Here is a 16,398-nt window from a genome sequence, read left to right as displayed (position 1 = left end):
GTATTTTAAAATAAAAAGTGACAGCCAGTGAATGCTGTATATTATGAGCCATGTGAGTGATGACCGCTTTTACACAAACTAAGGAGAACAAAAAAATAAGTCTAAAAATATTTAAAAACTAGCTCTGCCTCCTGTCAAGTATAAAGCAGAGACTATTTTAAGACAGCTTTTAAAGAAGTAAACCCAGGTCTGGAGATGTAACATTGCTTAGAGAATAATTAAAGGTTAAGCATCACAATTTAGTTGATGAGAAGACAGGTGAAAACTGCAGAAGTGCAATCAAAATAGAATTATAAATTCCATCGAGTAGCTGGTTTTCTAATAATGTACTTTGAAATGAACAAATGGGTGCAAAAAGCAGCTACTGAGCACTTTCAGCCACCTTCAGTGTTTTGAGGTTCAACTCAACTCACTTTAAAGGAAGCATGGGCCACCTAAATGTGCCCCCTTTAAAAACATCAGTACTTGCATATATGCAATGTAGAGACTTCATCCAGCACATTCCACCGTCTGTTTTGGTTTGTGCCTTGCCCACACACTTGGTGTGCTCTTAAATACAATTATAATATTTACTAAATAGGTCTGACAAATAACTCTTAGTTTATAATCTGGTTTGTTTTCTGTAAATATTCACCAAGGGAATCTGGCCAGTGATGACTGGCTTTGGCTGAGCATCTGAATCACACAGCACTGCTTCCAGTTGGAGGCTGTAGAGACCTGATTGCTCAAACCACATTTCTGAGACAAATACAGACCCTTCCAAACTTCACTTTATTTCACCATAATTCGTTTGTTTTCTGGTTGCATTCCAGCAGCTTTCCCAGTGCAGCAGACACCCTCTGCTCCTGAAGGAGCCCTGGCAGCTCATCGTGGTGCCTGGCTTGCCACTCTGCCCGTGTGGCTGTAAGAGCTGGGTGTTTGTGCTGCAGGTATGGCCAGGGTAAAACCTATGGGGGCAGCCTGCCTTCCCCCTAACAGGGCTTTTATCATGCCTGAAGTCACCAGCAGATATTTGCTCTTTGGCTGGAGAAAAATCAATTGTAGGCAGCCTGTGTGCAACCCGCATAACCCAGGCTAGAGCCACGAAGGGAGAGTTCATCCTCTGATGTGGTTGCTAGAAATGCTCCTCATAAGTCCAGAGGCAGATTTCCTTTATTCAGATAATTTTTTCATATCATGTTTCCATTTTTGGGAATCTCTGAATTTCTCAAAGCTTCCTGTCAAGAGGAGGACCTGGCCCCCTCAGAGCAAACGGGAGCTTTGCCATTTGCATCAGTGCAGTTTAAATGTCACTGCAAAGGCCGGGTGGTTCCCACGGGACTGATTTCAGGCCAATACACAGATCCCAGAGGAGATCTCTGAGTCAGTGTACCTTGGAGCCTGCAATTCAATCAGTGCCCTGCTCCTCATGCTTAAAACCAGAGCTCATCTGGATACTATATAGCTGCTGTTGTGAGATTGGATCTATTCCTATTTTTCTTTCTATCTCTGTCCATATGTGCAGAAAGGTTGATTCTTATTTTCAACAGAAGTGACCTGTTCTCCACAGCAAGTCCTCCCACACATGTGTGCCTCCTCCCTGTTTTGCTGCCTGCCTCCCTCACACTTCCTTTCTCCAGGCAATTTTAGGAGTGAAATGAAGTGCAAAGGTCAAAGTCTTTGCAGCCGTGAAGTCAATAAGGATGTAAAAGAGAGCAGCCCAGATTTGTCCTGAAGGGGATGTGGAGGATACAGCTCTTTACTCCATGTGCACCCATGGATCAGCTGAGCAGGACACTGAACGTGGGGGCGTTTCCTGAACCTCATTGTTATGATCAGGCAAAAGTGCTACAGCCTAAACATTTGCAGCTTTTATTCTGCTCCTGCTGGCTACTCTGCTTTTCTTCATTAGGTCTGACAGCGTGTTGCTGCACACTTAAAAAAAAAAAAAAAAAAAAAAAAAATTGGTGGTGTTGTCCCTTACTAAAAGAGTCACTTTGCCCAATTTCCTGTTTATGCTGGAGCTGCAGCATCATGTGAGCACGGACAGTTGTAGATAGGCTGGCGACTGTTGCTGACCTCACACCACATGTTCAGTTAACAAGGTGAAACAGCAAAATTTGTTCTGTTTGTGTAAAGAATACTGAGAAAACTGCCAGTTCCAAGTAAAACAGAGGGAGAGGGACTCCCGATAGCCTGAGGCAGGGCGCAGTCTTCAGGCAGTTTTTTCTGCTCTTTAACTGCTTTGCACATCTGTATTCACACTGTGCTGCAAGTGACAAGAAAGGGGATTAGCCCCTACTCCTTTCCTTAGCAAAGCAGGTTTGGAGTCCTTCCATAAAAGCTATTAGTTTAGCAAATTTGCTCAAAATTTGTCCAAACTTCAGTCCCTTTGGTATATACATTTTCCTATACTCGTTTCCAAAACTGACTGAAGACTCCTGTGACTTAGTTATTATTCAGTTATTCAGCAGATGCTTATATCCGGCATTTGTATTTCAGAGCTGTTGTTTCTTAAACAACCTGGGAGCAACCTATTTTTCATTAAGATCTCAAAGATCCGTGCAGAGTCTTCCAAAAATCCTATAAGACTGTGCAAGACTTTTGGATTAAAGCCATTCTAAGAAATCAGAATTTACTTCTACTCAAGATTTCATCTTATTCCTTAAGTTAGTATTTAAGAATTTATTGTGAACAAGTCAGGGGGATCTTAAGAGTTTCCAGACCATTTTACACAAGTACTTTTTATGTAAAAGTAGGAATTCCTATCAGGCAACTTAAAGCTTCAGCAGAATTTTTTCCACTTAGAACAAACAAAGTTAATGGTTAAATCCAGGAAGACCTGCCAGTGTATTTTTTCCTTTCTCTCTGTTTTCAACTTGTGTCTGTAAAAGACCCAATCCTGCATCCTGAGAAATCCAAATTTTGGTTTTTAACTGACCAGAGAAGTGGTGCCAGGCCAGACCAGCAGTTCTGTGTCCACCAACCTCTGCCACCTTATGCAGCTAATGAAGGGTTTCAGATGCAAAGGTGTCACTGCAGATTGGCTGAGGCTGCACACACAGATGGGAGTGCACCCCTGTGGGTGTGTGGAGAAGCAGTCCGAGTGTCAGGAACCCAGCACACCTTCAGAGGCAGGTGTATCCTGTGACAGGTGAACAAATCTCAACATATGGAGGCTGTAACCATGAGGTACTGGTTGTCAAGTGCTTTAGGATTCAAAGGTGAAAAAAAGCACTCCAGAAACTTAAACTGCATTCAGGATGATAACAATGTCATTTTAAATGCTACGTACAAACATGCTGTGAGGGAATATGGAACTAAAACTCTTGGCTAGCAGGCGAGGCTGTAAACATCCTCATGTAAAGAGTCCTGCCTGTAAGTCTTCACTGTCAGGGAGCTTAAATGCTTGCAAAAATGTGGCAGCAGTCAGAAGGTGTCATTTGAGGGGCAGCTTAAAGGAATTAGTGTGTCACAGTGCCAGTACTTGGGAAGGAAAATTGTCCTGGAGGATCAGAGGGCTCTGTGTGGGAGGAGGTCCTTGAGTGGCAATAATCACTGCAGTGCTGTCTTCTGCTGCTGGGAACTCTGCTCTAAGCTGTGACCTATTTTACATCCCCACTAAAAGTGAAAAAGGAAGATAAAATGAAACAGAAGGTATGAGGCTGCTCATGAGGGTGCTCATGATGTGAGTCAAATCCAGCCCTGGTGCCCAGTGCTTTGGTACCCCCTGCCTGGCATCACAGCATGCAGGGATACAGGTGGGACAGGCTCCTCCTGCCTGCCCAGGCAAGGTCTGCTGGCCAAAATCAGCTTCCCTCCACCCAGGGCTTTTGTTCATCCATTGCATCCTCTTGATCCTCTTGATGAGAGCTGGTGGTCCACGAGAAGTGCTGGCAGCCCAGATGGAAGGTGGCCACCCTGGGGCCAAGGCTGTCCCCAGACCTGTGCAGATATCACACACAGCTGGCTTTCTTTTCCTTAGCCTGATTTTACATCAGTTCTGCAGATCACTTTGGGCACAGCTTTACAGTGATGCTGAGTCACAAGAATTCCAGTTGTTTCCTGAAAGCGAGTGAGATTCTTTTTACCATTTTGTTAGTCCCAATGAGCCACAGCCAAGTGCAGCTGGGGAGTTACTTCATTTTTTATTAATACCAACTGTGTCTCTTCCTGGTGCCCCACAGGTGCTGTCAGGTTTGTTGGCTGGCCCTGGTCCCTGCTCCTGACAAAGCCCCCTTGGCCACAAGGGGAGGTGCAGCCCTTGGGGCACAGCTGGGCTCCTGCCCTGGTGTGGCAGGCAGCACTAATTTCATATCCATGGATCCTTATGCTTTCTGCACATGAGCTCAAAGAGGCCTGCATGTATTTGCAGGGCAGCTGTTCACAAGGAGAGCTCCCAGCTTTCAGCACCACTGCTGCCAAAATAGGAGGAAGAATAGAGGTGTGATGCCCTGGGCTGGCAGTGGGGAGGGCACTCATTGGCTCCGTGCCTGCTGCAGGATGTCAGTGTTGAAGAAATACATTGAAAATGGATTGCCATCCTGCCACCACTGCTTGGGTGTTTTGCTGCTGTGTATTTCACAGGCAAGGCTTTATCAGCCTAGAGCCATCTCCATAGCCTGGGCAGTGAGCTCTGTCACTCTGGGGTGACAGTGAGGTCCTGCCTGCCCTACAGACTCAGGACAGGACCCTGTGAGGCCATTTGACATATATCAAACGAGGTGGAGCTGTGTGGTTTTCCGCTGTGGCAGTGTTTGTTGTAGCTGGTATCAGTCAGTGAGCTCTTCCCCACAGCAAGATCTTGTGGGATAAGATACTCCATCAGCACCCTCCCCTGTGAACTCCAGGGACCCATGTGGGCAGCACGACCACAGCACCCACATTTATTCTCTGTGGGAGAGCCCCTTGACATCCACCCACCAGGAGCCATGGGGAAAGCAAGGAGGGCACAGCACTGCTGCTCCCCTGCAGCCCACAGAGTCCTGTGAGCAATTCCTACCTGCATGAGGAGCAGAGGGATGCTGTGCCACCGTGCCAGTGTCCTCAGGGGAAACCTCTCATCAAAATGACTGTGAGGAGCACAGTTCTTTATTGCCCTTACTAAAGGACAGGGCACATGAGTAAAATTATATTTGTTCATCCAAATGTCTGGCTCCTTTCTCCCTCCCCAAAATGAAGTGGTTTCATTATTGATTTTACCTTCAGAAATTTTCTTATCTTCTGCAAATATTTTAAGAACATAAAGTTCTCAAGTTTTTGGGTCCCTATGACTTTGACCCTCCATGCCCAAACAAACCCATTAGAGTAACAAAGAATCTTCGTGTTTATTAAATAGCAGTGACTCACTCAGATGCAGATGTTTGTTTATGTAAGGCACCATAAATATTATGGATTAGGGTGTAGAGCAGGCAATGGGAATGTGTGTAGGTTAGCAGGCAACATATGACTGCAGGATTCTTTTCTACTTTTTTTGAAATGTGTGTCAGCTTTTCTTCACAAACCACAGATTCCTTTATGTAAAGAAACAGAAACAAAGGACACGTCTCTGCTTCTACAGGATGTCCTCTAAGGTGCTTTATTACAAAGCTCTCATTGCACTTAAAGTGCAGGAAATTTTCAGACTGGTGTTTTTAGTCAATTAACATAGCTGTATCACCTTGAAAGGAAGAAGGTATTTCCCCCTGTACTACGTACCCATCACATCTCCTCTGAGGGCTCACGGTGACTTTCTTGAAACGGGGTTCATTTAGAGTCATTCTGAAACTACACACTCAGAACGTGGCAGATGGAAATCCATTGTGAGGCTGTAGCCTGTCCTGAACTCACTGTGTGACAGCCCTTTGCACAGGGTGAGCCAGAGCATTTGTGCCAGTCTGTGTGGAAAGTTGTTTTATATGGAAACACTGGTTAGCTCTGAGCCTTTTCCCACCAGAGCTGAGCCCCAGCCTTGAGAAAGCAGAGGTGGAGTGGGCATGAACAGGCAGGGAGAGGGAGAGCCAATGCCTTTCCAGCACAATGGAGAATGCCCCTCAACTTCCAGGCACCCAAGCAAAGGGAGAAAAACTACTGCAAAAAAATCTTACTTTATTCTCCAGATTAAATAGAATTACATGCCTGTGGAGGCAGAGGAAGGGTCTAAGGGAGAAGTATGCCTCTCTGAAATGGAGTATTTATTGATTTTTCTTTCCGAGTCATAAACCATGAGTTTCAGCCTCTCACTACTGAAGACATTTGTGAGAGCTTAGTGGAAAATACAGGAGACAAAATCCAAGAGAAGCATTAAACCAGTAAGTGATGGGCAGTGAGCTTGTCTGCTCCCAGAGTGCTCCACGGGGACACACTGGAAGGGACAAGCAGGCAGCCTCATCAGCGAGAGATTAACTATGCAGAGCTGATAGGTGCTGCAGACCAACAGCCACAACTGGAACAGCAAAACCATAACTCCAGCTGGGGGACAGGCTGGGTGGTTTAAGAGTGGTGGTCTTTTTCATCTGATTTCTGAGAGTGAGTAAATCAAGTGTTACAGCCAAGCACTGCAGGCTGCCAGGGTGTGAGCCCTTCTGCAAGGGTCTCACATTCTGAGGAGCATGTGCTGCATGGAACTGGCCCTTTGCTCTGGGAAGAGTGGCACAAAGAGCTCCCAACAACGTCCTCTTTGAACACGAGGATGTTTGCTGGGAACTGGTCCTGAGTCCTTGCCAGTGCACAGATTCCTCTTGCAGGGACCGCGCTCTGCAGCCCCACTCTGCAGGCAGGGAACCTCTGTTAACATACATGGTCTCAGTGGGCTTAGAATCAGCTACTTACAAACCTGACTACATATGAATTTTAACTTCCTCTTTTGGGCTTTTTATAGGAAATGCTATAAAGTTCCGCTTAACTTCTTTTTTCCACAGGAATATGTTTAAAAACTGTTCTTTAAAAAAGATAAGCTTTGAAAACTTGTCTCAAGTGCTGGCAGTCCCGTGGGACTATCATCCTGCAGCTCTGCTGGTTCTCTTGCCCCAAGGGTGGTGGCTTAAGCTGTGGGCCCACTGGGAGTGGCAGGAGGAGCACTGTGCACTGAAGCTCCCAGCCCTCACGCAGCTGTGGGAGAGAAGCCATGCCCAGCCCTTCTCTGCTGGGATTTGCTGCTTTCCCCTCTCCAAGGGATGTTGCAGGATGAGAGCAATTCCCAATACTCAAGCCTTGTGCAGTCATCCCTATCAGTGAGTCTCAAACTCTTCTTTGAGTGCTAGAGGCCCTGCAGCAGGTGTGGGGATCAGCACATGTCCTGTGCCACGTCCTTGCAGCCTGTCCTGGCTGCAAGGCCACCAGGCAGGCAAGGAACCAGCACACAGCCACCTTTCTTTCTGCTTCACCCTGCCATCCCCTTTGCTGCATTCTGTAAAATAAAGATTATCCTCATGGGGGAGTTGTAAGCATTAATATAGCTGGTCAGGAATTTCACGTTTGATTTGTTGGTTGTTCTGTGTTTTGTTTTTAAAACCAGAAAAAATCAAAACTGAAAGGGCAAATTAGATTTCAAATTGGCAAATTAGGCCAATTTACCTCACTGAGCTTGTATGTCCTCTAATAAATTATTTAGATCTCAAATACTGGATATGTTGTACAAACAAATGAGAACATGGTCCTCAGGCAGAAGGCAAGTGATGAAGGTCCTTGGCTAAACCTTTTCAGCTTTCATTCTGCCCTGTTCACTAGCCAGCTGTTTTTCAGCTCAGAACAGGTTTGCTCGTGGCTTTTGTCAGACAGTGCTGAGGTAGAGCAAATGCTCACATGTAAGAGCAGCCCTCTAAACCTCACACCACTCATGCAGCAGAAGCAGATGTCAGATTGTGGAAGGAGCAATCTCTTTCTTGGAAACCCTACTGAAATGGAAACAGAGCTGTTCCTCTTTCTTTTAGATGTGACTCTGGAATTCCCAAAGTCAAAAATTCAGGAGCAAGATGAAAACACTGATAGCTTGTGTTACACAAAGGAATGTGCTGGCAGCCAACCAATGCTGCTGCAAATTCTTTCTTTCTTTTGGCATTGAACTGTTTCACTTACGAAGGGCAGATGAAAATTGTTCTAGATTGATGTTGGCTCTTGTGGTAGTTGTGTTTCTCTGACACAGCCTTCTCTCTAGTGCCCACAAGGCTTTTGAGGATGTGTAAACTTCTAATCATCCTATCACTTCTTCATCAAGAAAATAATAATTTCAGGAGACCCCAAAATAAATGTAATAGTTTGGATGGAATAGCCTGGATAGATAGAACCTTTCCATAGTGTGACTGAGGAGTTTAAGCTGAGTGCCAGGAATCAGTACCTATTGAAGTATGTGCTTCATCTCAGCCATGGGAGCACAGTCTTTCACCTTAAATTGATCCACATTCTCCTGTAAATTTGGCAGCATGTGCAGCTCTAGACTAAATATTGGCAGATATTATTGGCTCTGACCAGCTGAAATAAATCCCTCCTCACCACAGCCCAGCCACCCTGGCCCTGCTGCCTCCTTGGGTGTCCCCACTGGCATCAAGCCACTGCAGGGGCTCCCAGGGTTTCTCTTAGCCTGGTACCAACACCCTCAGCAGACACAGGGACAGTCCTGTAACAGGGAAAGGAGGAGGCAGCCTTGTGACTGGAAAATGGTAAAAAGGAAACTACCAAGGATGTACAGCTGTGTAAAACCCACCCTGCCCTGGGGCTGGGGACTGGAGAGAGGGACAAGTGCCTGTCCCGTGGACAGGGACTGTGAGGGGCCAAGCAGCCTCTGCACAGGATGTGTGAGCTGCTGAGGCCCTGAGAGATTAAACTGCTGCTGCTAACTTGTCTGGCCAGGGCTTGTCACTGCGGGGCTCCCAGTGACCCCAGTGTGCTGCATCCCTTACCCTGGGGGAGGGAGGTGTACAGCAGATTGCAGGCAAATGCCAGGAAAATGAGGGGAGGATATTTGACTCAGAGATAAGAGCCTCCTGCTGCAAGGTGTGCCAGAACCAAAACCCCTGCTTTGCCTGTGCCACAGAACAGGGCAAGTCCTGTGTATTGGCAATGGCAAACCTGCTCCTGTCCAAAACCCCTGTGCACTGTCACTCAGCATTGTAGAATAAGCAAAAGGGTTTTGGAACCAACATTTTGTGAGTAAAGGCACATACTGGGGAAAGTTTCAGAATGGAAATTAGTCTGAGGAGGCAGTGATGGGACTGGATAGGTCAAATGTGAGAGGATGTGCAAAAGATGGTCCTTCAACCCCACCCACACACATAACTGTGTCATGTCAGCCGCTGATGCTACTTTTCCTTAGAAAGTGGAGGACAGAAAAAGGAGCCCAGAGAGCTGGGGTGTGTGCAGATGCAGTTTGATGGTACAATGAAGCTGATATTAAGAGCAAGCACCCAGGGAAGAGGTGTTCTCATTTCCTCCCACCCTTCTGCACCCTCCCTGGTGCTGGGTGCCTGTGTCCAGCCAAGGCTGTGGGCTGGCAGCACTCCCCATTTCCCAGTGCTGGGTGAAGCGGTGTCTGCTGCTTTTGCTCCCTCAGACGGCTCTTTGGTGTCAGTCATAGAACATCCCTGGCACATGGCAGCAGGTGAGCTCACCAGGTGGTTCCAGCAGACTCCCCATTGTCCCAGGCCACTGCCACTCTGCCATGGCACCTGATTTCAAGAGGGCTTGAGTACTTTAAAGTGTACAAATGTTGATTCACCTGCGCTGCTGGCTCCGGCTGCCATCCCTCTGTGCCTCTCCCTGCCCTGTGCTCCAGGCTCAGCAGGGGTTGGCAGCACAGGCAATATTTGCTTTGGTCCCTGTAGTAGGATAGAATGTAAGAAAATAAAGATAGTGTAGAAAGTAATCTCACCCCTAAAGAGTTGAAGCTGGGCCAATTAGCAAAGATTAGGAGCAGGCCTGACTTTACCAGGCCACAGCTGTAACCAATGAGAAGAATAGTGCTATAAAGGAGTGGGGTGGCTGGGTGAGAAGGGAACTGGAGTTAGTTGACTGCTTTGTGAGGAAGAAAGAGTCAGTGCTCTGAGGAGATGCCCATGAGAAACACCAAGAAGATTTGAAACTTTTGTGATAAGGAGACAACGGTATGGAATCCCCACGATAAGATGACAACAGGTCCCTGCAGCTCTGTGAGGCTGAGAGCACAGTAATGTTTGGGACACTCCATGGTGGCACCCAAGGGCTGTTGACTTGCCTGAGCTTGTGGTATCACCAAAGGGCAGTTCCTCTGTCTCACTGCACCCCTCCTTTCCTGCCTGTGTCTGTAGTCTCTGTGCAACCCCCACAAGAACAATCTGTTTGTTCTGTTTGTTTTTCAGCTGGCCAGGGCGGCCTGGGCCCCACTGCTGGCCTGGGGAAGGTGCTGAGGCTGTGGGAGGGCACCGAGGCCCGCCCTGCCCCAGGGCTGCAGATCTGGGCAGCCATCTGCCATTGTTTCCCCTCAGCCCTGCTCTCACGGCTGCTCAGCTGTGATAGCTGCTGTTTTCTCCCAAAGACCCAGCCCTGCTCTCCTTTCCCATCATGAGCTCTCTGACAGGGCACCTCTCCATGTCCAGCCCTGCAGGACCAGCATGATGACAAAGCTGCTCAGGCTGTGTGTCCCCAGGTTAGCAGGCAGCTCCTCACTTCTCCATGTCCAGGGCCAGTCCCATGACAAAGCTGCTCAGGCTGTGTGTCCCCAGGTGAGTCTCCTGAGGGACAGAGCCAAGCCATGGCCCTCACACACACCCCAGCCAGCCTTGCTGCCTCATGGAGGCACCCTGGGCTTCCTCCCCCCAAGCACAGCAGCAGTGTTCTCTGTTCTCTCACCAGCTGCTGGGTGCTAAATGCAGCCTACACACTTATTTAGAATCATGAAAACCAAAGTGCTTGGAAGTGAAATCAGGTACTGGGCTGTCCTGCCTCGGGGTGCTGTAGCAGGCAGCAGCAGGGAGCCCTGAGCTCCCACCTTTCCCCAGCTGGGTGCCAGGCAGCAGCTGCTCCTGTATCACTTCCCTCCTCAGCTTGCTCAGATGCAGGGCATTTCTATCCCATTTCCATCAGCAGGAGCCAGGTGTATTTAAGCTGCAAGGCTGGCAGCTTTGGGAGGGGGAAAAAATAGGAGGTGGTTTTGTGGTAAAGCTGGTGGGGGTTTTCACCTTACTGCCTTAGCACTCTGCTTCTCTGGGAGGTAAAGGAGTGGTTCTTGTTTGTTTGTCTCACATCTTCTGAAACCTTTCTCTTTGGTTGTTTAGGGGTGAGGTGTGTTAGGAGATGTGACCTTTCTGTCCTGAGCCATCTGTGGGGGGTGCATTGAGCCTGTGCAGGACTTGGATTGCAGGTGACAGATGTGGGCTCCTTTTGGTACCATACATGACGTACCTGCTGGTCCATGTTCCAGTGTGGTATCTGGCTAGTCTAGAAAGTTCCTTCTCCATTAAACATTTTTCTTTTCTTTCTGTTTCATGTCTCTCCTTTTCCCTGTTTTCCACAAAATTATGGTTGTCTAAGACGTGTCAGTTACCTGTTATCTCTACCTACTTCCAGCAGAGAACAAATCACTTTCAAACTTTAATAGGTCAGTAGGGGCAAGACTTAATTTTCTTTGTGCAATACACTTTGCACCTCATCTCTTTCTCCTGTTTATTCCCGATGTGATGCCCCAGTCTGTATGCTCCTCCCATACACAGGCTTGTTAAGCCTTGCAAGAGCTTTTTCCATGATATTTTGTTCTCTGTATTTGAAGAATTATTTGCTTTCAAAAAAGATTGAGGTACTGCCAGGCTGAACAGACTTACTAAGATACATTTTTGGGTGAATATTGACAGCTGTGAAAAGCTGGCTGCACTGCAAAAAACCCAAAAAATTATTTAGGGTACAAAAAGAAATGCTTTTTCCTGACATAACAATTGTTAATATTCTTTTGTTGCTCGTTTTTACTATCACCATGCTTATGGGACCTCAGCATCAGCAAAATCTGTAGTGCCTAGATTATCTTAAACTGTGCCAGTAAGGACTCTTACATCTTACTGAAAACAGCCTGAACTCAGGCATTTTGTCTTAAAATTGAATGGTTGCCTGTCTTTAACCTGACAGATCCACTCTTTGCAAAATGAGTGGGATTTTTAACTCAAACCCAAGCTACCACCCAGATTTACATCATTGTGACAAAGTCCTTTCTCAGGGTTCTTGGTTAAGTTTCAGGTAGGGAGGTTGTGGTAGTGGTTGTTCAGATGTTCCTTTCAATGAACTTTTAACTCCAGTGAAGGCAGATGGAGCAGCCAGTGTCTGTGCAGTTGTTGGAGATCCCTGGGCAGTGTATGAGCCCCTGCACCTTCCCCAGGTTTCCATCAGAGCTGAGGCAGCTGCAGCCTTAGCTTTGGCTGCTCCCTGGCCTGGCTGGTTTGGGCATGACACATCCAGCAGTTTTTATGGAGTTTGGCAAGGGTGAATGTCCTGATGTCTTATTTTGGCTTTTCCCTGTGGGACAGAGATCAGGATTGATTTCTTCTAGCCCAGAGTAGGTGCTGGTGACAGCTGTAATCAACACAGAGTTGCTTACACTGTTGATGAACAAAAGCAGCTGCTGGATGAAAAAGGGGGAAAGTATATTAATTTGAGCCTAGAAACAGGCATGTAGCTTTATAGAGTGATCCTGCAGGACTTCATTTAAGCCTGTATGTGACCCATACATTCAGTCACAAGGGTTAGAAAACATCATTGCTTGCCAGGTTTCCTTCAGCTTGACAGTGCCTGTGTAAATAATTGTCCTTTTGTAAGATGAAGTTTTCTGGTTTTAGCACTACAACTCACTCAGGGGTTTGTTCTGAGCTTTCAGAAGTAATTGGCAGCTCATAAACAGCTTTGTAATAGCACTGAGAACCATAGGAGGGAAGCTGCACAGGGTATCTGGAGCTCTGGGCTTTGCTGGGCAAAAGGCACTTGTTTCCAGGTGTGTGCGGTTCTTGGTATTTTCGTTTTACAAAAAAAATTGTGTTCTCTCTTCTATGGATGAGATGGTGATGTATTGGATCACTTTGATTGCATCATGTTGGTGGGGTGAGGAGAAGGGAAAATATTCATCTTGATCTTCCAGGGACAGCCCTCTGCCTGTTTTCCAATCTCCAATGCAAGCTGATAGCAAGTGCATCAAATAAAAATCATAATTTGGCCAGCTTATCAAAACAACTATAAAGCCTGAAAGAAAGTAAGCATGGAGCACAAGTCCTGTGAGGAGCAGCTAAAGGAACCCAGGTTGTTGGGCCTGGAGAAGAGAGGCCTGATGGAGGCCTGACCTTATTGCTCTAGAACTACCTGAAGGAAGGTTGTGGCCAGGTAATGAGGAGCAGGACAAGACAAAACAGCCTCAGGTTGTTTCAGGGGAGGTTTAGTTGAACATTAGGAAAAATTTCTTCACTGAAAAGGTGGTTAAGCATCAGAACAGGCTGCCCAGGGAATTGGTGGAGTCACCATCCCTGGAATTCTGGAAAGCGCATGCAGGTGTGGCGTTCAGGAGCATGGTTCAGTGATGGGCTTGGCAGCGCTGGGTTGGTGCCTGGTTCCCTGAGCTGAGGGCTCTTGTGAGGCCCTGCAGGTGCTGTGTGGGGTGGCTGCTGCAGTGGCGTTTGGCACTGACGCTGTTTGTGCCCCTGCAGGCCTGGCGGAAGCGCTGGTTCGTGCTGCGCAGGGGCCGCATGAGCGGGAACCCCGACGTGCTGGAGTACTACAGGAACAGCCACTCCAGAAAGCCCATCCGCACCATCGACCTCAACGAGTGCCAAGTGCTCAAGCACTCGGGGCCCAACTTCATCAGGAAGGAATTCCAGAACAACTTTGTCTTCATCGTGAGGACCACCTACCGCACCTTCTACCTGGTAGCCAAGACTGAGGAGGAGATGCAGATCTGGGTGCGCAACATCAGCCAGATCTGTAACTTCGGACATCTGGCAGATGGCACAGGTAGGGTCACGCTCATCTTGGAGGCTGGGACAATGCCCAGGGGTGACAGGCATGGACCTTGCTGTCAGGCTGGGCTGGTGCAAGAGGACTGGTTCCTGTAGCCCCACACAGACTGAGATGCTGCTTAACCCTGATCTCAAAGTTCTCACTGCTGCTGGGTGGAAATACTCACTGGCTGCTTGGCCTCACTTTGATGAAGCAATTCTTCCTTAATATAAGAAAAGGTGCTGTTTATGTGAAAAGCTGCCTGAGTGTTATCTTCTGGGGCCATTTATTTCATTATGTGTCCTGTATTTATTTAGTTAGGCATAATGTAAGACACCTGTTTCAGGAAAGCATCCTGCACAACTCCCATTTTCTCAGGCTTTGCTGGGTGTGGAATGTGCACAGACTTGGGTGTATATGCCTGCACATAAATCAATGACAGAAATACTAAGCTGCCTTAGTCTGTTAATAAGAGAAAACAAAGAAAAGGCAGAGGATAGGAGTGTTAGAAGTGTGTGTATAGACTTAAGAGACAATCCTGCCAATGAAGAATCAAGGCAGCTCTTTTGCCAGGCCCTACACCTGTATATACTCAGCAGAGTGAATTTCTTGAAAAGCTGCCAAGAATTAACCACTCCAAGATGGATGTAGCCAGTAATTAAAGTGGGGACCTGTACCATCATTAACTTACCTTTTAAATGAGACAATCAGACTCAGATAACAGCAATCTGTTTTTCCCTTGACAATTCCAAGGGGCAGATAGAGCAGCAATTTGAGAGTTGCAGAGGAAGTGAGTCAGAATGAAGCCTTCAACGGTGATAAAAGGCAATGCAGGAGTAGAAGAGGGGGCCATGGAGGGCCAGGAGCCCTGGGGCAGTAATGTGTTTGGGGGTATCATGTGTGGCCAGGCAGTTTATCCTTCCGTGATCTTTGTGCTGCTGCACTCAGTGCTGCTGGTGCCTGCAAGTGCTGCATGGCCACACCATTACCAAGCAACTTGATAAGAAACAAAAGGCTATGGGAAAGGTTTTATTTTAATTTATCATGGTTCCTGGCATTGCTTAGCTGCCTTTTGAGTAGTGTCTTCTGAGGGAAATGGGAGTGGCAAGAACACTGCAGTGGTCCTGTTACAAATGTGATGTCTGTTCTTTTCCCATTCACTTCAGAAACCACCATGAAAACTTGCTGACAGATTATGTGTCAGTACAAGCTGCCCATGAATACAAATTTCAAAGTAGCTCTGGTAGGGATTGGATTTTACTGCCCTTTGGAGGCTGGATGGAATTAGGGATATTCAGTAACCACCTCAGTAACCTGAGTTGTTGCTCTTGGATTGTTATTTCTGGTGCAGGTTTGAGATACAATTTTACCAATTACTCTGAAATTAAGGTAAACCCTTCTATGCAAAAGAGAAAAATAATTTTTGTCTCTAAATGTGTAAGCAGCCTTCTCTTGGGCACTTTGTGAGGATGTTCATGGGGGATGTGATCTGTGGCAGAGGAGCTGAGACAGTGGCTGTTCCAGACAGATGCATTTACACTGGGAAATGCCTTCTCTGTTTTGCTGGTGCAGTGCACTATTGCTTGTAAGACTTACACATGGACAACACTCAGTGTTACACATTGGTGTTTCTCTCTGAGCAAAGAGTGCCAGTGTGGGCACTGATGGATGAGAAATGACAGCTCCTGCAGCAGCAGTTGGGAAAGCTGACACTCCAGCTTTCCAAGGCAGATATTACCCCCCAAGAAGTTCAGCACTGCTGAGCATTTGCCTTGATTCAGTACAAAGTCTGGCACTTGAACTTGCAGCCCTCATCAAGGATGGTGTGAGCTAAGCCCCCAGACATGCACTTACTGTGTCTCTAATGCCAAATAGCTCCTAAGAGCTTCTATTTATCCTGCCAGTGAGCTCAGGACTGGGGTGTATCCAGGTCAGGCTGCCAAGCACATCCAGATCCTCTGATTTAAATCTGCACAGCTCCAAAAATTGCACATCACATTTCAAACAGTTGCTAATTGCTTCAGCTTTTCAGGATCTCCTAAATTCTCCAAAAGCCTGTAGGTTTAAACAAATTACCCTTTAAAATTAACATTAGAAAAGAAAAGTCCTATTAAATGCCACATGATTTTTTAAACTTAAATGCTACTGCTTTAAAAAATACTAGTCCCTGCTATGAGTCATATCACTCTTAATCTGTGCATCACTGAAAATTTGCTGTGACTGAGGCCAAAACACAATCTGCTGCTCTCTCTGCTTAATGCCCAAAGTGTAGCCACAGGTTTATGCAGTGACTCAGCTTTAAGGGCTGTCCTGTTGTTCTCAGTTAGTCCCTTCCAGCAGCAAAGGATGGACAGCCAGGCCCCCAGTCCAGAGGTGTTGGCAGCCAGATGCAGAGTGAAGTTACAAAAGCTCCTGTGAGCACAGCTCTGTAGTCAACAAGAGAGGGGACAGCTGGGAGGCAGAGATGACATGGCAGCTCCAGACAGATGTCAGGAAGCACCTGGG

General features: G+C 47.0%; 1 protein-coding gene across 3 annotated transcripts in view; it reads left to right on the top strand.

Annotated features, from left to right (window-relative positions):
- GAB3 (GRB2 associated binding protein 3) overlaps positions 1-16,398 on the top strand; it is a 65,730-nt gene that overhangs the window by 31,338 nt on the left and 17,994 nt on the right. For all 3 annotated transcript variants that reach the window (XR_008534982.2, XM_054641157.2, XM_054641156.2), the window contains exon 2: positions 13,605-13,908. Coding sequence is in view for 2 of the 3 variants with exons in the window: in XM_054641157.2 (XP_054497132.2) it covers positions 13,605-13,908 (304 nt within the window). In the remaining variant the exon portion in view is untranslated. The remainder of the gene's footprint in view (positions 1-13,604; positions 13,909-16,398) is intronic.

This window comes from Agelaius phoeniceus, chromosome 14, assembly GCF_051311805.1.
Source record: "Agelaius phoeniceus isolate bAgePho1 chromosome 14, bAgePho1.hap1, whole genome shotgun sequence".
Taxonomy (NCBI): Eukaryota; Metazoa; Chordata; class Aves; order Passeriformes; family Icteridae; genus Agelaius; species Agelaius phoeniceus.
This window is presented reverse-complemented; position numbering and strand designations above follow the sequence as displayed.